This window comes from Lagopus leucura, unplaced genomic scaffold (genome assembly GCF_019238085.1).
Source record: "Lagopus leucura isolate 7727_CA_CO unplaced genomic scaffold, USGS_WTPT01 Super-Scaffold_100002, whole genome shotgun sequence".
NCBI lineage: Eukaryota > Metazoa > Chordata > Aves > Galliformes > Phasianidae > Lagopus > Lagopus leucura.
Window position 1 is genome coordinate 40,798,535 of NW_024962263.1, and position 20,448 is coordinate 40,818,982.

At 38.4% G+C, this 20,448-nt stretch overlaps 1 protein-coding gene across 13 annotated transcripts in view; it reads left to right on the forward strand.

Annotated features, from left to right (window-relative positions):
- PIEZO2 (piezo type mechanosensitive ion channel component 2) overlaps nucleotides 1–20,448 on the forward strand; it is a 245,733-nt gene that overhangs the window by 100,085 nt on the left and 125,200 nt on the right. For all 13 annotated transcript variants that reach the window (XR_006178478.1, XM_042869233.1, XM_042869225.1 and 10 more), the window contains one exon: nucleotides 11,569–11,731. Coding sequence is in view for 12 of the 13 variants with exons in the window: in XM_042869233.1 (XP_042725167.1) it covers nucleotides 11,569–11,731 (163 nt within the window). In the remaining variant the exon portion in view is untranslated. The remainder of the gene's footprint in view (nucleotides 1–11,568; nucleotides 11,732–20,448) is intronic.

Genomic DNA, 20,448 nt, shown 5'->3' on the forward strand with positions numbered 1-20,448 from the left:
TTCTCCCTTCTTTCTCCCTTCTTTCTCCCTTCTTTCTCCCTTCTTTCTCCCTTCTTTCTCCCTTCTCCCTTTCTTCTCTTTCCTATAAAGGAAGGAGTGAGCAGGGAGGTACCTTTGCACTAAGAGAACAGTAAAAATCGAGCAATTAATCAAACAATTTAACATTTAAAAGCATCAATATAACATCTCCTAAGTGCCTGAGTCACTTCGGGAACTGAGTTTGTAACTCAATAATCCTTCTGACTATTCAACGTTTTATGTATAATCTTTGTTATAAGTGCTAGGAAAGTAACTGAATCAATTTCCTACTTCTAATTTTCCAAATTGAAGTATTAACTAAATCTACTTCTACTGCAGTATTTCAGAAGCCAAGAATCTACTATTCATTACCCTTGTTCATTTTCTTGACAAAAAACTAATCCATTTTTTTAAACATAGTCTTCCCTTAGTGTATGCTTCCTAATATGTCTGTTCCTAATAAATTAACACTTTTACTACATTTATTGTTCTTATTGTCATGCTTACATAAAAATTTCAGTAGGAAATTCTACTGGAGCAAAGTCCATGTAAAATATTTTCTTTTGAACTGTGCTGTCATGATGTCATGCTAAGCATCATAGAAACCTTATAGCTGTTGCTTTTTCCTAAACCACACCATGGAGAGCTGACCTTTGAGTTGTGGCTTTTGTATCCGTTTGGTCTTTTGTTCTCTAAGAAAGAGTCAACGTCTTTCTTTTCCACACTGTATCATTTTGTTTTTCTGAGATATAGAGTCTTTTTGGTATTTGTTCCTGCTATTGCCAAATTTAAGGTAATTACACATAAAAGAACCAGATGGCAAAAACAGAATGGAATAAAATGGAAGTAGAATAGAACAAGAATAGAATTAGTTCAGTTGGAAGGGACCTTCAAAGTTCATCTATTCCAACAGCCTGACATTTCAGGGCTAATCAAAAGTTAAAGCATATTATTGAAGGCATTATGCAAATGCATCTTGAGTAAAAAAAAAAACAAAAACATGGGGGCATCAACCACCTCACTAGAAATATTCACATATAACTTTGAAGTGAAAGGATTTTGAAGTTATGCTTTTTTTCCTTGTAGCTTCTAACCTTTAAGAGTAAAGTTGTCACCTTTCAAACCTTTTCCTTGTAGCCACGAGGGCTGAAAATGGATATGGATATGTATATTTTTTGTAAGGGGAAGCTGGTGAATCTCACACTTGGCTCTACAGGGTGAAACTTAAAAAAAAAAAAAAAAAAAAAAAAGGAATGCTCAGTAATGCTTAAGCTGTGAAAGACCATTTTGCAACACTAATCATGCAACTGCCTCTCAATCTTAATGTGGGAATGGTTTTAACTTAGTCCCCAATATGCTAGACTGATATCTGCACTACAAGAAAGACATTAAACTAATTCATTAAACTGCAGGTAAGCTTCCAAAGTGGAAAAGGCAGTACAATTTTTATATTTGCTCCATACTGCTGCAAACCACAGTGTAATCTATCTTCTTCTCCCTCTGTCATCTCTTTCTTCCCTTCCCTCCCACTCACTGTAGTGACATGAAATTTCTTTCTTCTGCTTCAGCATGTAAAAGCTACTTTGGTTTCATTTTATTTATTTGCTGTCATCTTGCAGCTTGAACGTATGTATGTTTGCCATCAGGCTGCATCACCCTGCTGTGTGATGACATTGGCAAGTGACTGCATTACCAAAAGATTCACTGCTATAGCAGATGCAGTTGTGAATGAACAATTAAATCTTTTAAATTGAAAATGTAAAGTCAGTCAAGAGTCAGTCAGTGGATAGAGCACCTGAATGCAAAAACCAAGGATAAGAAGTCATGCAGTGATACAAAAAGCCTGGTATAATTCAAAGGCAAAAGAACACATTTTTTTATTCTTAATTTTGATTTTTTTTATTATTAATTTTGATTAATAGAGTTCTTTCACATTCATTCAACAATTATCTTCTAGCTGAAAACATTTGAGCAAAATATTGATTAGCTGTATATCTTAAGCATGTTCATCATGAAATATTAATTGTGAGACCCTCACTGTATTCTAGTTCTAAAAAACATTTGAAGTGTGGACAAACAGTCATTTTTCTTGAGAGCTCTGGAAATACTCAGAATGACTCAAAAACTGAGAGAAATACAATAGACAAGAAAAGAAGAAGGAAAAAAAACAAATGCACAGAAAATTTTAGTAGGCTCTGTGACATGACTGAATGTTCTGTGCTGGCTCTTCCAAGCAGCTAGTAAATATTCTTTTCCATATGCACATGATGAGAAAAATGGAGCAGAGGTTAACACACCCAGTTCACTAGGGACTCGTGTAGCCTCTGCACACTGTCAGAATGCAAAGGAATATATACGGTTATTGTGAAATATGGAATTATGTGAACATTGAGAATCCAAGATTTTCCTTCATGGGCTACCATATAGGGGAAAAGACATTGGAGGGTAGGGTGTATGACTTGATGCTCACATCTGTTCCAGTTCACTGCTGCTAGAAATCAGGCTGCTTTGCTCTCATATCCCTTTCCTAATCTTGACCAATAATTTATAATTGGTATCAGCTGATAATTTGGCTCTCTTTTTTCCCCAGCAAAATGAGTGAATCAGGAACTTTATCATCCTACTCTTTCCTTTCCAAAAGATGACAAACCTTTCAAAGATAAAGATCTCTATTAGCTTTTAATGCTGTCTCCGAAACATCCACCTACTTCATCTGTTCTCTTTATTTCTATATGTCTTTAGCAAAGGAACAAGGTGTCTTCAAGCCCAACTTCAATTCTGTGTCACTTTTGACATCAGTCCCAGGCTTTATGACATGATTACTACAACGGGAAGCAGACTCAGAGACTGAAACTATAAGCTGAAATTACTTAATTGATCCACTTACTCTGAATGCTGATCTCAATGCCTTAAAGTCAAGAGTGAACAAATTGCACAGTACGCAGCAGAATAACAAAGCCTGTGGATTCCTGTGGATTTGTCTTTCTGGATCTTTTGTGTTATCACATAACCCATTCACTTGTACACCTTGTGTCATGTTGTAAATCTTGTTCTTTCTGGAAGAAATGGAGCTAAACATTCCTAAAGGAATCCATATGAGCTGAGATACAGCTTTGTTAGTTACAAGCCGTATCATTATGATTTTTTTGCTTGCTGTATCAGCTTTCCTCAGGTAATTTTACTTTCTGCTACAAACTGCAACATGCATGCAGTCAGCAACCCAGTGAGGTTAAAGGGGAATTAAAGTTGAGCAGGAATATTTTTAATAACGTGATGAGAAAATTTATTTGTACTCCATTGAAACTAAAAGCTATGGTCCTACTGAAAAGTGGATATTTATTACTTTATCAAAATTCTGAGAATATGCTATGATGATCTGGATGCTTTGCCCAAATAGTAACCTGATTCATGTAATGCTGTACCACAAATTAAAACAAGGCTCAACAAGTGAAGGAGTATCATGGAACAGAGGGAAGGAACTAATGACAGAGCAGTCTCTCTAAGTGAGATTTCGTAGCTGTGTTAGATTTTATAGTTTGGATATGTTTTCCTTGTTAACTGCAATTAAGAAGAAATTTTCTCTGCATCTGGACAATTGTATAATTTCTGCTGCAGGATTCTAGTGCCTCTGTAGCGTACTTAGCGGTGTCATATTGATCTGACGGTCTATGCTGGATCAGCAATTCCTTAAGATCCTCTCAGAAGTCACCTCCAGTCAATAGAAAACTTTTTGTCCAACTGTTTTCGTTAGGTTATTATGTTGTTCCATGCCACCTCATCTGCTTTTTTTTTTTTTTTTCCCCCCCGCTAAATTAATTTCAGCTAACTTTCAAAGGAAGCAAACATCTGATAGAGGGTATTTTATGGCCTATGTTGTTCAAGCTCTTGAACTGTTAGTCTGCTGTCAATGTTTTTCTTGGCACAGCCTGGCCTCCTGCAGTACAGTGGTAGCTGAGAGCGATACAGTGGTAAAGTCAACCAGTAGTCAGATGTAAGTTAGTCTTTGTTTTCCTCTGGAGAGCAATCAGCATTGCAATTACTATCCACAATTTTTCTAGGACTTATGCTTAACCATTTAGCTTTGTTTTATTATTTTTTTCTGCTGTTGTTATTGTTGCATTTTGTTCATAAATAAATCAATTAGGGGTGATGGATTTGAATGATCTTTTAAGATCCCTTCCAACCCAAGCCATGCTATGATGCTACTAGACCTCCAAATGTTAGTTGGCTTGTGAAACACAAGTTTTAAGCTCAAGGAGGAGAGGTTTAGATTGGATGGGAGGGTGAAGTTCTTCACAAGAGAATGGTGAGCTGCTGAACAGGCTGTCCAAGGAGGTTGTGAATGCTCCATCCCTGAATGTGTTCAAAACCAGGTTGGATGGGGCCCTGGGCAATCTGGTCTAGTACCAGATCTAGAGGTTGGTGGCCCTGCTGTACCAAGGGGGTTGGTCCCTTCCAACCCAAGCCATTCTATGATTCTGTGAAGGCTGTGGCCAATGGAGTGCTATCGATCCATGCCCAGGGGCTAAACAGGCCACTGCAGGATGCTGATGGGGGCACTCCATTTTCAGGTAAAATTAGGAGTGCTTTACTTCATCTCTTTGCTCCATTTGGGTCTGAGTAGACCCAAGGATGGGATCATCCTTAACAATGCTTGGCAAAGCAGGAGTCTTCCATACAACAAAACAGTGCCACAGTTGGCTTCTGCAGCTGAGAAGGGTCTTCAGATGCCATCCATCCCAGCCATTGTCCAGGTAGCCCCAAGTAATGCAGGGAATCTGTCTTCTCCCCTTCCATATAAACAAAGAACATTTGTCACCTGGGAACTATTTCATGTGTTCCATGTTAAGAAAAATAAGAAGTTACAACTTGGGCATCAGGATATTTAGTTTGACATTCATTTCTAGAATTTTACAAAAGTGCATCAAATTTAAATTAGGATGCTACTTCTGGCCAGTTTCAATGGAAATCAACTGGATGTTGGCCTCTGAGTCATTGGGATTTTTTGACAGTGACAGAGGTGAAGGTAATCTTGTTCTCTTCTGTCCAGTCTTTGTGGATGTTCCCGTCCCTGCCACTTGGCAGGGATGACACTTGGATATTTTTGAGTTAGGAGTAGGCAAGTGGATGCAGATGGGTCCTCCATGCTTTCAGTGAAATGTTTTGGGCACTCCAGCTTGAACAGCAGCATTTCCTAGTGGCTGCGTGCCTTTATTCTGTATTGAGGATAATCTGGCTCTGTAAAATGACAGTAATTTACAATGTCACTTGCTATAATTGAGGGAAATATCTACAGCTGACTGAAAAAATCATATGTGTCTTTTATTTTCTGTGAGTGCATTATATGCTGGCTCTAAAATGAAATAAAAAGTAGTATGAAATGATGGTCTGTTTGTGCTCCAACTAGCAAAAGCTGCAAAGAGAGCAAAATATGTGTTGAAATAACCACAGAATGTCAGCCTCCTTCAGTCTTTTCAGCACTTTTTTTTTAGTCAGGACTATTGTGGAACATATCTGTATGCCTTTCCATAAACAGTTAGCTGTCATTCACCAAGTATTTATGAACGTTATGGACCAACTGATTTAATTGTGAGTGTTTTGCAGTGATCAGTGATTCCTGAATTAGTGCTTTGGAAAAGTCTCATTTAGTGTGTAAATGAGAAGCTAGAGAGGAATATACATTCTTGTGATAGAAAGTCTCTTTGAAGAATCCAGAGTAAAATACCCCTGCAGCTAAAGCATCCTCTGCTCTCTTCTGCTCATTTTGGCTTTGCCCCCGTTCAGGATCGTGTTCCCATTTTGACCTGAAATAATTTGTGCTGTGGATTGATTTGTCATTCCCACAGCCTTGAGGGGCTGGCACGCGCTGCACCATGGGTGTGGATGGGAATGTGCTCACTTCCTCCTTGGCTGTGCAGCTTCGATTCTGCTGCAAATTTGGAGCTGCGGGACACGGGCAAAGCAAGCTTTATGTTGTACTGTCACGAGTCTGGCAGTAGCACAAGTGAGTGCTTTGCGTGATAGCTGCTAAATCCCTGCTAAATTTTATGCCCTGTGTGTGTTGCCTGGGGCAGCCTGAAATTTGCCCTTTCCTAGACGATCAATGATGATGAACAAGAGACAGTGAGTGCTTTAAAAAAGAAAACTTGGCATAAACTAGCTTTTTACATATTGCACATATCCATGCACATATCCACATATTAATTTTTTAATGTTGAATGGTTTGTGCAAGCAGTGACATACCAATATCTTGCCACTTGCACTTGGTTTCAAATAGCTGCACTCCCTCTTCATGCACAGCAGTATTTGGGAAGCAAATGTTTGGTTAATATGTGGTTAAGCGCTTTTGCAATACAGAAAGTGTTCTTCCTTGCAAACTGTCTGTTCTGAGAAAGTGAAGTGTACTTTTGGTTTTTGAATTCATGCAAATGTCATTTGTAAGCAGTCATTAAGATTTTACAAATACTTCGGGAGCCTTTTGAACTTGTATCTTGGGTAAGTCACTGCATGCTAAATATTTTTATAATTGCCTCTCTGTGCATTTTTGCTTCCCTCTTCCTCTCAGTTTTTTACTTTGCATGACCAAAATTCTCTCAAAATGTAATTTCAGGTATTTTGGATAAAACATGGCATTTGACAGTTATATTAAGGAAGCACAGGATTAAGAATGGTCATGCACAGCCCTGTGGACATTAATATTAATATGACAGTAAAACCCTGTTTTGCTTTTGTAATGTTCCTTGCCTTCAGTTAGTGGGTGAGCATGAGGTAAGGAAAGGACTGAAGGCAGACCTACCAGCACTTAGCAAACTGCGTAGTTTGCCCTGAGGATCATATCTAGATTGCCTTTGGAACCAGCTTCAGGTCTGACTTGCCATTTGAACTGGCAGGGAGAAGTCACACCAGCGTGAATGCAGACTGTTGAGCGCCTTGTGTCCAGGGAAGTGTTGGCTGTGCCTGCGATGAGGTCCACAGTCCTTAGACCCTGACAGGTTATGTTTGAATCCTTGAGCAGTGGAATTACAGAGGCAGACATTTTATCCACAGTTCAAAGTCAGAGGAGACAAGGGGCCTCTCAGTTTTTTCCTAGCTGCAACCATTATTGAGATCCACTTCCATCAGCAAGCACATACATGAGGCAGTCTGGTTTCTTGTCTTTGGTATCCTCAGTTTCCACAATTTTTTTGGGTCAGAGAGGATATTGCTGATAAACAGCTGCATTTGCTCCTGCATGGTACAGCTCATACATAACACTGCCAGTCTACATTTTTCAGGGACTGTGCTTATGATACTTGGGTTTGATTTGCCTCCAATCCAGTTTACGATTGCAGGTGAAGCCAATGGAAATTGTGCTGCACACATCTATGGTGGTGAATTAATTATTCCTTAACACAAGATCCACTTTGAAATGTCAGATATCTCATAAGAATCAAGCAAGATGAATGGAAAGTTTTAGACACTATGCATCTCTTCCTTAATTTATTACCTATAAATTCTTAATACGTTACCTAACAAGTTTTGTGAACTCAGTTCATTAGAAAGCAGTCAGCTACTATCAAAAACCCCTGAGGGTACTAAAGAAATCATGGAATCACAGGGCATGGAAGGGGCCTCCATATGTCATCAACTCCGTGCCTCCCCTTCTGCTAAAGCATGTTCCATACAGTAGGTTGTACAGCGTGCAGTGAATGGCTTTGGAGGAACTTGTGAAACTATGATAAAAAATATTTTTCAATACTTTTGAACAAGTATTCAGTATAAGATCAGGCTTTTTACAAGGCTTTGTTAGGATAATCAGCATTATCATTTCACATAAAGTTAACATTACAGTATGTTGCAGATAGATACTGAGCTAATCTGAATTCTCTTTTGGGATTTTTCCCAACATCTTTGTTCTTAAGAAAATACTAAATATTTGGAGTTCAAAGATTATTGGTGTTCATTCTTTGTGTGAAGTTGTTTGGGTTTTGTTCTCTTTGGTGTTATACATATTGCTTTCTACATGTTTTACTGTGTTCTTTATTCCATTGAAGTCAATGCATTTTTAATTCTAATAGCTCTGGGGTTGTGCTGCTTTTATTCTGCAAATCTGAAATAGCAAGGAAAATACCATTCCTAAGAAGTGAAATTGAACCACATAATGCAGCATCAATGTTTCATAGTTAACCAAAGCTTTGTGTATTCAGTAGAAAAATGAGTAACTAATTTGTGAGAAACTGTTATTCTGGAAAGCAGAAAAATATATAACTATTTTCAGAAAACTCAAATGCTACTTCAGGAGCATCAAGGAAAACTATTTTGATTAAATAATGCTCACTTCAGTCCTCCAATGCATTTGCATTCTCTCTGACTGTGTGTATGAAATAGGAGTTTTATTCTGTATGTCCACAGCTAACTATATTCTCTGTTGACATGACAGAATAGTTTCACACAGTTGCAGAGAAGCTCTTGCAATCCTAGTCTTAGTCATTCTTCCTTGTTTTAAGAATTGTGTAAGTTTTAGTTGAGGTATCTATTGCAATTAAGCTCTCCTTGTAGGAAAATTTTGTAGTCTAAGTGAGTAAACAATGCTGTACTATGTCTACGCCCAGTTCATTTTACTCTGATTCTTGAAGTGATTAAAAGGAACAGTTTCCCTAGGAGATCTCTGGAATTGGTTTACTGTGTTCCAGGTTTAATTCCATCACAAGAGAGCTTCCTTTGGAGGGACAAGCACAATGTGTAGACTGTTATCAAATGCTAAGTCTGACCATGTGTGAATGCATAAATAAAGTGAGAAATGTTTGTGGAATTATTGCAGTATTTACCTTTTTCTTTTTTTGTCCTGCCAGAGATAACAAATGGGAATAACTGATTTTTGGTTTAGCTGATGCTATGAAAAGCTGGGTAGTAAATTGTTTGGGGTCAAATGAAGCAGTATATTTCTCTGCTTTGTAGGAGAATATACATTTCTCCATTTTCAAGTGAACTTTTGTTTCCTCTTTAATTATCACACTGAGATCAATTTGTTTTCCTTTTCATGGGGAGCTGAGGACAGTGTGCATTTGTGAATGGTTCTGGTGAATAAGCTATTCATTTGCAGGGTTTTTCCCTGTTCTGTGGTTAGTATCACTGCTCAGTATCACACTCTATAGCCAGCCTGAGCTGCATGTTACATCTTTCACAACAACACAACTTAATGATTTATTTTGAAAAATCAAAGACACTTGGTTTGGGTTAGTGGAAAGAAATGTGAGCCATGACAGAGGTGGTGCTCCTGCAGGGTCGTCTTGTTCTGGGGGTGCTGAAGGAGGAGGACAACCCAGCCTGGCTCCGCAGGAGTACAGTGTGAGCAGGGAGAACCTGGTACACCTCAGCTGGTTATACAGTGCTGGTTATGAAGGCCCTTAACTTGTTTGTGAGGGAGTGGTTGAAGACAACTGACTTGTCCCTTAAGTTCAGATGTGGTGCAAAACTAATTTTTATTGGGACCCCATGCCTGCATACAGAAAAAATCCGAATGTAGGAGTATTACACATATACGATCCTTTTTCAATATGACACAAGCAAATGTATATTTTTCTAAAACTAACGCTGCTTTCAGTTTTTTTGAACTTATTCTAACAAAAAATACCCATGTGATACTTTTCAGAATCAAGAATTCAGATTTTGTTGGCACGTGTTTAGGAAAACAGCCTTAATAGGTGGCTTGTAGGATAGCAGTTGGGATATGTGCAGCTAATTCATTGTTATGGTTGTCAATCCTGGGTACGTTGTTGTTGGGAGTTTGTTTTATTAGAAGTGTACTTTTTATCACTTCCTGCCAAAGGAGATGCTGTAAAGTAAGTGCCTTCACGAGGTGATCTTCAGTGTCAGAACTGCAGCGCTGCAGAATGAACTCACACGCCAAGACTGTATTTTCTGTAACATTAAACAGATTGGCTGTCCTGTCATGCACCAGATTACTCTGTGGCACATTTTCCTTGAAAAAGCAGCGCAGGAAAACATACAAGCAGTCCATTGAGGACTTAGCCACCTCATTCTTTTACAAACTTTTCAGTTACTTAATTTTTTTCCCTGCTTCAGTACTACTTGATGCTGTTAATGAAACATTTTGAAGCCACTTAGCTGCTAGAATGTGTGACTGTAACAGTAAAGAGCATCCAAGGAAGAAGTTTCTTGTTTGTAGAGTTGAAGTTTCCCTTCATTTACAAGGAAATGCTGGGTCAGCAGTAGTGATGGCAAAAATGGAAATGTAGGATCTTGGATTTAGATGAAGCAGGCCAGCAAGATAGCAAGATAGATTCCTGATAGCGGTCATGTCCTAATCACATCAGAGGCTTTTTAGGTACTTCAGATCTGCTAGCATGATGACAAATTTAAAACGTTGCAGATAACTCCTTCACACATAGCTTTTTTTTTTTAAGGCTTCAAAGCTGCTAAATGTAAAGAAAGGACAGAAGTGCTATCTTTTTTTTTTTTTTTTTTGAACCTCTAAAATAAACTATCAAGATTTTATACTTTGGTAGCAGGCGATGAAGAACTAGTCTAACCCACTCACCTAAACCCAAGGAGCTATACAGATGACTCATCTGTCCTCAGAAATGATTACAGAAACAAAGGCCTAAAAAATCTGTTAAAATCAGAACTGCGTTAATGTCGTGATTGGCAGGTATACTTTGAATTCATTAAAGTTATAACATCTCATTAATAAAACTTAGAAGGCTATATCCTCTCATTAATGAAAGCTAAAAGTTCAGTAAGTACTTGCAGCAGCTTAACAAACCGTTCATTGTGCCACTAAATCTGAATCCAAGTTCTCCGTTTTAACAGTGAACCAAATTCAAACACTGTGTCCAAACCCTTAAGCTCATATTTTCCAGCATAAACAATTAAATCTACATAGCAGAGTAGTGATATTCCCTTTGTAGATAAAATTCATACAGAGGAGTAGAAAGGTTTTCATGGTAGGGAGCTAGTTGATTCTCTTTAATTAATATTTAAATATTAGTACTTAAGTACGCATATTAAATACCGGAAAAGATATTCAGAAGGTTTGTTTGAATAAAAGATATTAACATATTAAAATACTAACAGAATGAGGCATGTTAAAACATTGCAGACCCTTCCAACCATGTCACCCTTCAAGGATGACTGGAACTCCAGCTTGGTGGAGCTGGATGCTGTTGTCTTTGCCAATGATGTCTATAAAGAGATTGCCGTTTACATACATAGTTCTCCTAGGAACTCACATGAAATATTTCTTGTATGTGTTGCTCACCATGAAATCAATTCAGACTTAGGTTAATCAAAATATGAAGTATCAGCAAAATATGATGATGTGAGCTCCCAGCGAATAATCACTTATTCTGTATTTCTGCAAAGCAAAAACAGCTCTGTCTAGAGCTCTTGGTCCGCCTCATATTCCCAGAATTCTGAATCTTTCTTACAATTGGGTTTTGGGAGTTTTTCTTTGCCTTGAGCTAACTTTCTGTTCCAATTGAAAACGTTCTTACAAGTAACAAATGTTTTTTTGTTCTTTTTTTTTTTATTTTTTTTCATCTCATACAGTGTGAAAGGAGCAGATGCTGGCAACGTGATCAGACTATTTGTACCAGACATCGGGATGTTCATTGCGAGCCTGACAATATGGCTCCTCTGCCGCAACATGGTTCAGAAGGCAATAAGCGAGGATGCGGTGCAGTGCAACGCGCAGTTTGAAAATGAGGAAATGGTATCAAATACTCATTTCTGTCTGTACTGCTTATAGCTGATACTAAACTTTGGCAGTCTTGTTGGGAGTTTTATCCTGAATTAGTCTGATGAGCATGGAATATGCTAAGTATACTTACAAACAGGAAACTAAACACTTAATTTTGAAGTGGAAAAGCTACTGTTGTCTCCATTAAACAGAGCAGAATATGAAAACTGGTAGTTTTGCTGAATTTTCAAATTGTTTTGAATTAACAGGTAGGCTGACCACCGTGTGTTTCTTCACCAGGGTTTCTAATTAAGTCTGAAAAGGATTTTTGCTACATACATTGCTCAGCCTTTTAGTTAGTGCCCACATTTCCAAACTTGGTTTAAAGAACAGCAGAATCTAAGTAATGATCAGAAATGACTCTTAGCAGAAGTGCGGAGAGACTGCGCATTATGTTCAGGAAGGGAATTATCTAAAGCAGTGGTTATGCAAACCGTCAAGTAAGCTTGATGATAGTTCTTGGGAATGATGCAGCTGGAATTATTGTTGTGTTTGCTGTATATTTTACTAGTGGGAAGAATGGCAGAGATCGTGAACACAGAAAATTCCATATATAAAGGGAAACAATTTTATAATACAAAAAGCCGTAATGGGAATTTAGCCCAGGGTACAGAGAAATTCCCAGTATCAGTCTTGACATGTTTTTTATCAGACTGTCTAGCATGCCTTGTGTCTCATTTTCAACCTTGTTTTACATATGGATGAAATGTCTTTTTCTTTACCCTCAAAACTCCAGTTTTAAGGGAGAAAGTTGCAAGTTGCTCATTGCAAAAAGAAACTGCACTTTAAAAGTGGGTAAAGCATTGAGGAGATCAGCTGTCCACTTTGGTGTTAGAGGGAGAAAAATTTCTGTGTGATTCTCTGTTGTCTGGTTCGTGGTATTGCCATAAGCTAGTTGAGTTTCTAGCCCAAGAAAGATCAGTAGCAGGACTGTGCTTTACATCCAGTTGCTTGCAATTTCTTAGGTGCTCTCCAGGCAGCTGAGGGTTGCCTGAAGATTACACCCTTTTATTACACACTGGAGGATACATCAGCCTCAGTGTCATATGAATACGCATGGTTCTGCCATGTCTCTGGGAAGCCAGTTTTGCCTGCTTTAAATCTGCTTTATCTCTGGAGCTGTGCAGAATGGATTTAGCAGCTGGAATCTAGGACTGTAAGGGGAGAAACTAGAAGCATTAAGAAAAGTTGCTAATTGTTAGATTTTGTGTTCAATCTGTCTTTACTAAAAGTAATATTTTACCAAAGTGGGCTCTAATAAACTTCTCTGAAGCCCTTGGCCTCCTGGATAAAAAATGTGTTTGCATATGCATAAAATAGGAGTAATGTAATAGCAGAAGCTCGGAAGAAAGACAAAAGAACATGCTGAGGTTCCTCTGAATCTATATGATAGTGTTTAAATATTAACTTTTTGGTTAGTTCAGAGCCTAGAGTCTGGGCAGGAGAAGGGAGCTCAGTCTCATGGAAACAAGGGATGCTGTCTGCCAAGCAGGGCTCAATAGATCTGCCTGGAATGCAAGAAAAAAAACCTGAGCTAACCAGCAGTGATCACATAGAACAGAGGGCAGCTTTAAATTGGATGTGTCATGGACTCGTGGCTAACTCAAGGCATTCCACTGATACAATTAAAGGTACCAGAATAATCCACAAAGGAAGAGTAGAGGTGAGAAGAAAGAGAAAACTTTGACTGCAAAGGGACACTGATACCAGGCAAATGGAAATCTGCATAAATATATTTCACTTCTTCGCATCAAAACCCAGGAAATATTATTTATGTTCTGTGGGCTGTATGCATTATAGATTATTTAGTGAACACTGCAGCTGTGTTTAGATATAGTGGCACCAAAAACTTCACCACAGCTGACGTTTTTTTTTTTTGAAGTGTAATACATACTGTCATGTGAGGTGATCCCCAGCGTTTTGAGGAATTCTGATCTTCACAGCTGAAATTATGGATTTACATCGGAATAACCTGCTTGTTTTTAAAGATGAAGTAAAATGGAGAGTGGAAAATTAAATACACGTTAAACACATATTTTCCAAACTTCAACTTTCTCTTTGTAGGTGTCTGCATATAACATCCTGGAATCATTTCTGCTAGTTAGGAGGCTGCAGAAGCAGCTGAATCTGCTAGGAATTGGCAGGACTGTAAGGAACCTAATGCATATGCAGAGCATGCAGCCGAGTGTCTGAATTTGGAAAAATATTGGCATGGTCTGAAATTACTCCAATCGTGTGGGTTTTACAAGATAATTTTCAATTCCTCTTTGATAAAGCCCACTGAAAAAAGCGAAAACTAAATGAAAAGTTGACTTCAGCATTATCTAATTGATGCTTGTTTTGCCATGGCTCTGTACTGGTACGGTAACTCTATTGAATTAGAAAATACAAAATGAGTTAAAGAAATAAGTGCCCTACAAACAAACGCTTCAGGAGAACTGTTGAGCTTGGTGCTGTGCCTCTAAGGGAAATAGTCCTGGGTTTATTAGAACAACTGCACAGCCAATTAGAGAGTTGAAGAGCTTATGCTGAGAGTTCCTGCCACCACTTGTCAGAGATTTATTAAAAATGCATATGCTGATTTAAACTGATTCAACAGATCCATAAATGACGTTTAAGAAAGGCGAAGTGCAAGGTGTTGCATTTAGGTTGAAAGAATTCCAGATACAAGTACAGACGGGGAGAAAAACTGCTTGAGAGCAGCCATGCGGAGAAGGTCATAGGGCTCTTGATGGGCATGACCTAGCAACGTGCTCTTGCAGCTGGGAAGGCCAACTATATTCTAGGCTGCATCAAAGGAGGGGTGGCCAGCAGGGAGAGGGAGAGGATTGTCCCTGTCTGCTCTGCCCTTGTGAGAGCCCATCTGGAGTATAGTGTCCAGGCCAGGGCCCCCAGTACAGAAGGGATGCAGAGCTGTTGGAGTAAGTCCAGGAGAGAGCCATGAAGATGATCAGAGGGCTAGAGCACCTCTCCTATGAAGAATAGCTGAGGGAATTGAGCTAGATCAGCTTGGAGAAGAGAAAGCTTTGGGGAGACCTCATCGTGACTTGCCAGTATTTGAAGGGTACTTACTGACTTTTTACACACTCTGATAGTGACAGGACAAGGGATTGTGACTTTAAGCTAACAGAGGATAGATTTAGGTTAGATGTTAGGAAGGAAGTTTTTACCCAGAGGGTGGTGAGGTGCTGGAATAGGTTACTAAGTGAGATTGTGGATGCCCCATCTCTGGAGGCATTCAAGTCCAGGTTGGAGGGGATCTTGGGCAGCCTTATCTGGTGTGTGGCAGCTCTGCATTTAACAGGAAGCTTGAAACTAGATGATATTTTAGGTTCCCTTTAACATAAGCCATCATATGATAAGAGAGGTAGTTTTTTGGATTGACAGGTAGCCCTAAACATCATGAAATGGGCACTTTGACTTCTAGGAAAAACAGAGAATTTATCTTACATCTTCACCTTTTTGCATGAACTTATTTGAGGAATTCTCAGACGTCTGTGCTTTTGGGGAGCATGGATTACCTTGGAAATAGGCTAAATTAAAAAAAGGAAGAGTAGCATATCTACTCCTTCTGAATTCTAAATACAAGAAAGCCTGTTCAGTGATAATTTCAGTAGTTCTGAAAGTGACCTTTTCAAAGCTCTGTATGAATGCATCATATTTCAATTTTTATCTGGGCATGCTGGAAAAATTGCCTGGAGTTGAGTAGCAGTTTGTGTACATAGCTGCGGCAGTAGCATCCAGCAATGTGTGTCTGTAGAGCACAGTGGATCAAATCTCTCATGGATTAGCTGCAACTCAAGATGAGAAAAAGTATCAGAATCCGAATTAAGGACAGCAAGCATTCATTGAAAAATGGATGTCCTTCTTCATTACATTGCGTCCAACTTTAAGGGAAACAGATCTTCATCAGAAAAGTGTATTCTACAGAACAGAACTGGGGATAGGAGGTTGGAAGGCAGTAAGAGACTCTCAATTATTTGTAAGTAACGCTACCCCAGGAATAAGCAAAGAGTGTGGTTTTAATTAACAGTGAGTCATGAAGTAGGAAGGTCTGCCAGATACCAGGCTGCAGTCCAACTCATTACCACCCCTAAATGGTTGCACACTTGGAGCAAACGTGTCTGCAGGCCTTTTTTATTAGGGCTCAGAAAATTTAAAGCAGGTGAATTCAGCTGGAGAAAGGCCCAGATTGCAAATGCCGAAAAGCACAATGCCAGTCACAAGGTGTAAAAGGTGGAAGAAAATGAGAGAGAACAGTTAACTTCCAGCTGCAGCTGAAAGTATGACATTTTTGATTTGATGCAGATGGTGGTTTAAATGCCAGAATGCAGATGCAGTATATACAGTCTGATAGGTTTTAGAAAGGAAGTAGCTTTTTCTCGTGACTGTTGCCTGATATTGTAATTGACAGGGTAAAAATATCCTTGTGAGATTGTGTAACTTCATCTTTACAAGAGGTGTTGATGTTAAGTGAAATAAACAGTTGCAGTCTTCAGTGCGGCTTCCTCCAAGGCCCTTGCTGCCTTGTTTGTTTGAGCTTGTTTCTCATTGACACTCTTCAGAAAAATGAAGCTGCTTACTTCATCTGTATCTCAGCTTCTGTGTCTCTTAGCAAACTGGAATGGTAATAAAGCTCAGTTTCTTAACTTTGTCTTTCTAATAATCAGGCTGATAGGCTGGGGCTGTCTGTCTTACGCTTACATCAGGCAGGTAGTCCATTTAGAGCTCTCTTTTGATTCAAGTCTCCGAGTGCAAATGCAACATATGCAGGACAGTTCAGACAAGCTCTGAGTTATACACATCCCATGCTTTGTCTAAGGTCCATTTAGACCCTTATCCTGGAAATAGCTGGTACCTTGTGTATTACCACAATAAGCAAGTTAGCGATAACTTTTTCCCCATCTCCAATATTGCTTTTTATCTTGATCTCTCCTAGTGAGAGACTGGCTTTAATCCTAAAACATATGGTTTCATATGCCTTCCAAAAATGTTGTTGTTAATTATAGCTACTCTGTATAGTCTTGTTAAACATATAATTATCCAGTCCCTTTTTAATACCTCATTAATTTCTTGGCTTCAGCAATGACATGAAGCAAGGACTTCCACAACTTAATAACTGCTCTCTGATTTGATTTTAAATTTAACACCTTTTAATTTTATGGAAGGTCTCTTGTATTACATGTTGTAAAACAGCATGAGATGGTATAAGGAAAATCAAGTTATTTATTATCTTACATATTCATCTTTCAGAAGGTAAGCAATCCCTGTTCTTTTTTTTTATTCATTTCTTTGGTCATTTTCATTATTTTTCCTTGAAACAGCTAATGTTCTCTTGAGCTACAGGGGATATCAATGCCTCAGCATTTCAGATAAATGATCTAAATAATGGTATGATTACAATCCTTATAAGAGTCAGAGGATTTGGATAGGGTGAATCTACTAATGCATCATCTACTTGGACAACCTGTGTAATGAGCAGAACTAATTCAGACTAAGGCCCGCTCTGGGAAAGATGAGTTTTCACATTCCTTGTAGTTGCTCACACCTGCAGGTCTCCTTTGAATTGTTTACAGTGGTGCTCATGACCTTGTCTAGATGACTGTCCTGTTTTCCGGGGATGAGCCTAGTTTTCCTGACTTTATTGCTTTGTGTTTATGTTACTCTTCATCTAATGTTATTTAACAGTATCAAACATTCACCTGGCTTGACCATCTGGCTCTGACTTCTGTAGACATATTCCCACCTGCAATTTAGGCTTCTTCAGTGTCTGCTTTTCTTCAGAGACGGTAAATAAGCATATCAAGATGCTACAGGTAATAAAGAGGGAAACAGAGAGAGGTAATGAATATCTTGGTTTCTTTTTTATCTTCATGAAGACACCTCTTTTTGTATTTTCATCTTTCACCTCACCCCTTTTTTCTTTTTTTTTTTTTTCCCTTCATGTTTATTTAAGATGACATTTGCTCACTTTTTCTAATAGATTACAAGCACTTCTTTGATTTTGACCTCTGAACAACTGTCCAAACCCAGTTGGTCCTTGTGTACTTTGGATGTGGTGAGAGTAAGATGTAACACCTTATTTATGTGGTTTAAGAAGAGTACCCTTATCTCTTTGCCTGCAGCCTTTGTAGTAGTGAAGTTTGCCAGACCTTACTCTGCCTCCCTCAGTAACAATTCTAATGCATCTTGTCTTAACCGGGGTCAGAAGTTTACAAGTTACATTAGCTTCTTTGTTTGATGCACATGTATTTGGATAAGTCTTAACACAAATATGCAATTACACTACAGCAGTGCCTCAGCGAGATAATGTTACATAGTGCAATACATTATGTATTACCAAATGCTGTTAGCCTGTTTAGCATGAAACTTCAGCATGCACCTGCCCTGGTTTGGTTAGAAACAAGGCAGATGTGTAATGAAATTCTTCTTGTGACAGCTCTCCTCTGGTCTTATTGGTTTTCTCTTAAGAATGTTCAGTGCCAAGTTTGGAGATGCAGTATTGTAAACCAGGAGAGCAAAATATTAGAATATTAATTCCTTTATCAGCCTAAGATATGAATAACACAATCCAAGAAAGGATCTAAATTTGCTTTCCTACTATTTCAGGCAGCTGTATTCCCACGGGAAGACAGGAAGCCACATCTTAAAACAGGGCCATTTTTCTTTGTCACTGCTCCTGACAAGACCCTGTTCTGGAGTTTCATGGGTTTTTTGTGTTTTTTTTTTTTTTGTTTTGTTTTGTTTTACTGGTGGTTAGAAATCCTCTAATTTAGGTTCCACACGTATTCCTGACTGCATTATATTGTTTTGTTTTTGTGCACTTTTGATTCAGAATCATTTCTTCTCCAGCATTTATTTCCCTGATATTTTGAAAGCAAATGTATATATATTCATCTTTGATGCTTGTTTTGCAAGATGAAAGAAGTGAAGCAATTTCGTATCTTTTTATAGATCAGATAGTCTGTTCTCCCATTCATCACAGTGGTCTGTGGCTCTGTAGGGCAGTACTGGAGAAGTACCCAGGCTACTTCCATGTGAGCTGAGGCAATACTGCAATAATCATGGCACTCTGGTAGGGCTATTTATCATACTTCTCAGTGTGATGGATAATGGTACAATGTGTGTACTCCTTCATCCAGGAATTACTCCATATGGGTGCTATGCAGCTTCACATATCTGCACTAGCTTATTTAGAGTTTGTACTGAATTGTGCCTTGTAGTCATAACCCAAGCCTTCCTATTTCCTTTTCACTAAAAACCATGTTTAATCATCTCAGGCCAAACCACCAAACTCTGCCTGTGACTTCCTCTCTTTTTTGCATTTGGCTTATATGTCTGACAGCTTTTTGAAGTTGAAATGTGAAACTCTATTTCCATATTCACTAAGTGAGTCTTGTGCTGAAATCACTTGATGTTTGCTCAGGTGCAGTAGGTACACTGGAAGTGAAACTATCTTTGGCCTTCTCAGTACAATATCTATTGTATACAGGATTTAATGATTTTGACTTCCTGCTTCAGAACTGTGCTTTTTTTTTTTTTCTCTTTTTTCTTTTTTCATTTTCTCTGAATCTCTGAATGCCTTTGTCCCTAAATGCTTCCAGTGTATACCCTGATCATTTTTTAGTGTAACAAATGACTCTTTCCTGCAGCATATTTTACTCTGGAATTGCACACAGTTCCTTCTGTCAAAACCTGCAGATGTATTGAAAGTTGCTTTTGATGTCACAAGTCTTCCAATTTTATGTAGTATTTAGGCATTTAACCCAAGATTTAGAATGCTTTAGACCAGTCAGAGATAAAATTCTTCATTAAGATTATAGGATTTGAAGTTGATTTAGGACTTTTTATCTTGGTATAATCAGTTTTAGAATGCTGTTCAAATTCCAAAAGGCCTCTTTATTCTTAACCTTACACCTAGCAAAGTTACTTGCTTATTGCAATTGTTACACGTTTGATTAGCTCTGCTTATTTAGTAGGCTTTTCCTCTGAAGTTAGTGCAGAACTGACAGTGAGTGTAGAGTGCTGAGTCCGGAGGGTGGGTTTCTTTTGCAGCCTGGGCTGGTAATCTGCAGTCCTACCTCCTCTCTGCTCGTGTAGAGAAAGGTTCTGTAGACTCATCTGAGTTCTCTTTTGAGCACATCTATCTCATACTAGCTGATCTTAAAGAAGATGCTCTTGCTAGATAGCTCTGTTTCCATACAGCTCAAGTTGAATGACAGGAACTGTCATTATGAAAGTTTCTGTATCTGTTCTGGGGTTGGAAAAGTGGACAGATACTGCCTCTCATATGCTGGACGTTTCGTAAGAACTGGAGTTCTCCACTTTCTTGAGAAATTGGAAATGCAATAAGTGAATACCTTAGTGTGGTTTAGTATTGACTGAAGGTGAAACCTGCAATCATTTATATCCCATTAAGGGTTTGCAGTTCCTTTGATGGTAAAACAAATAGCACTTAAATTTCTCTTCCAGCTTTTGTACTCACAGATGGATCTGTCTAGAGAATATTGTGTTACTCTGGTTAATTTTTCTACATGCATTTTCAAGGTATATTTACAGATACTGCTTCTAATAGTAGGTTTGTGATGAATTCCTCCTACTCCTGTAACTATCTAATTTCTAAAAATAAGGAGCTTTTTGGTAAAAAAGAAAAAGAAAAAGAAAAAGAAAAAGAAAAAGAAAAAGAAAAA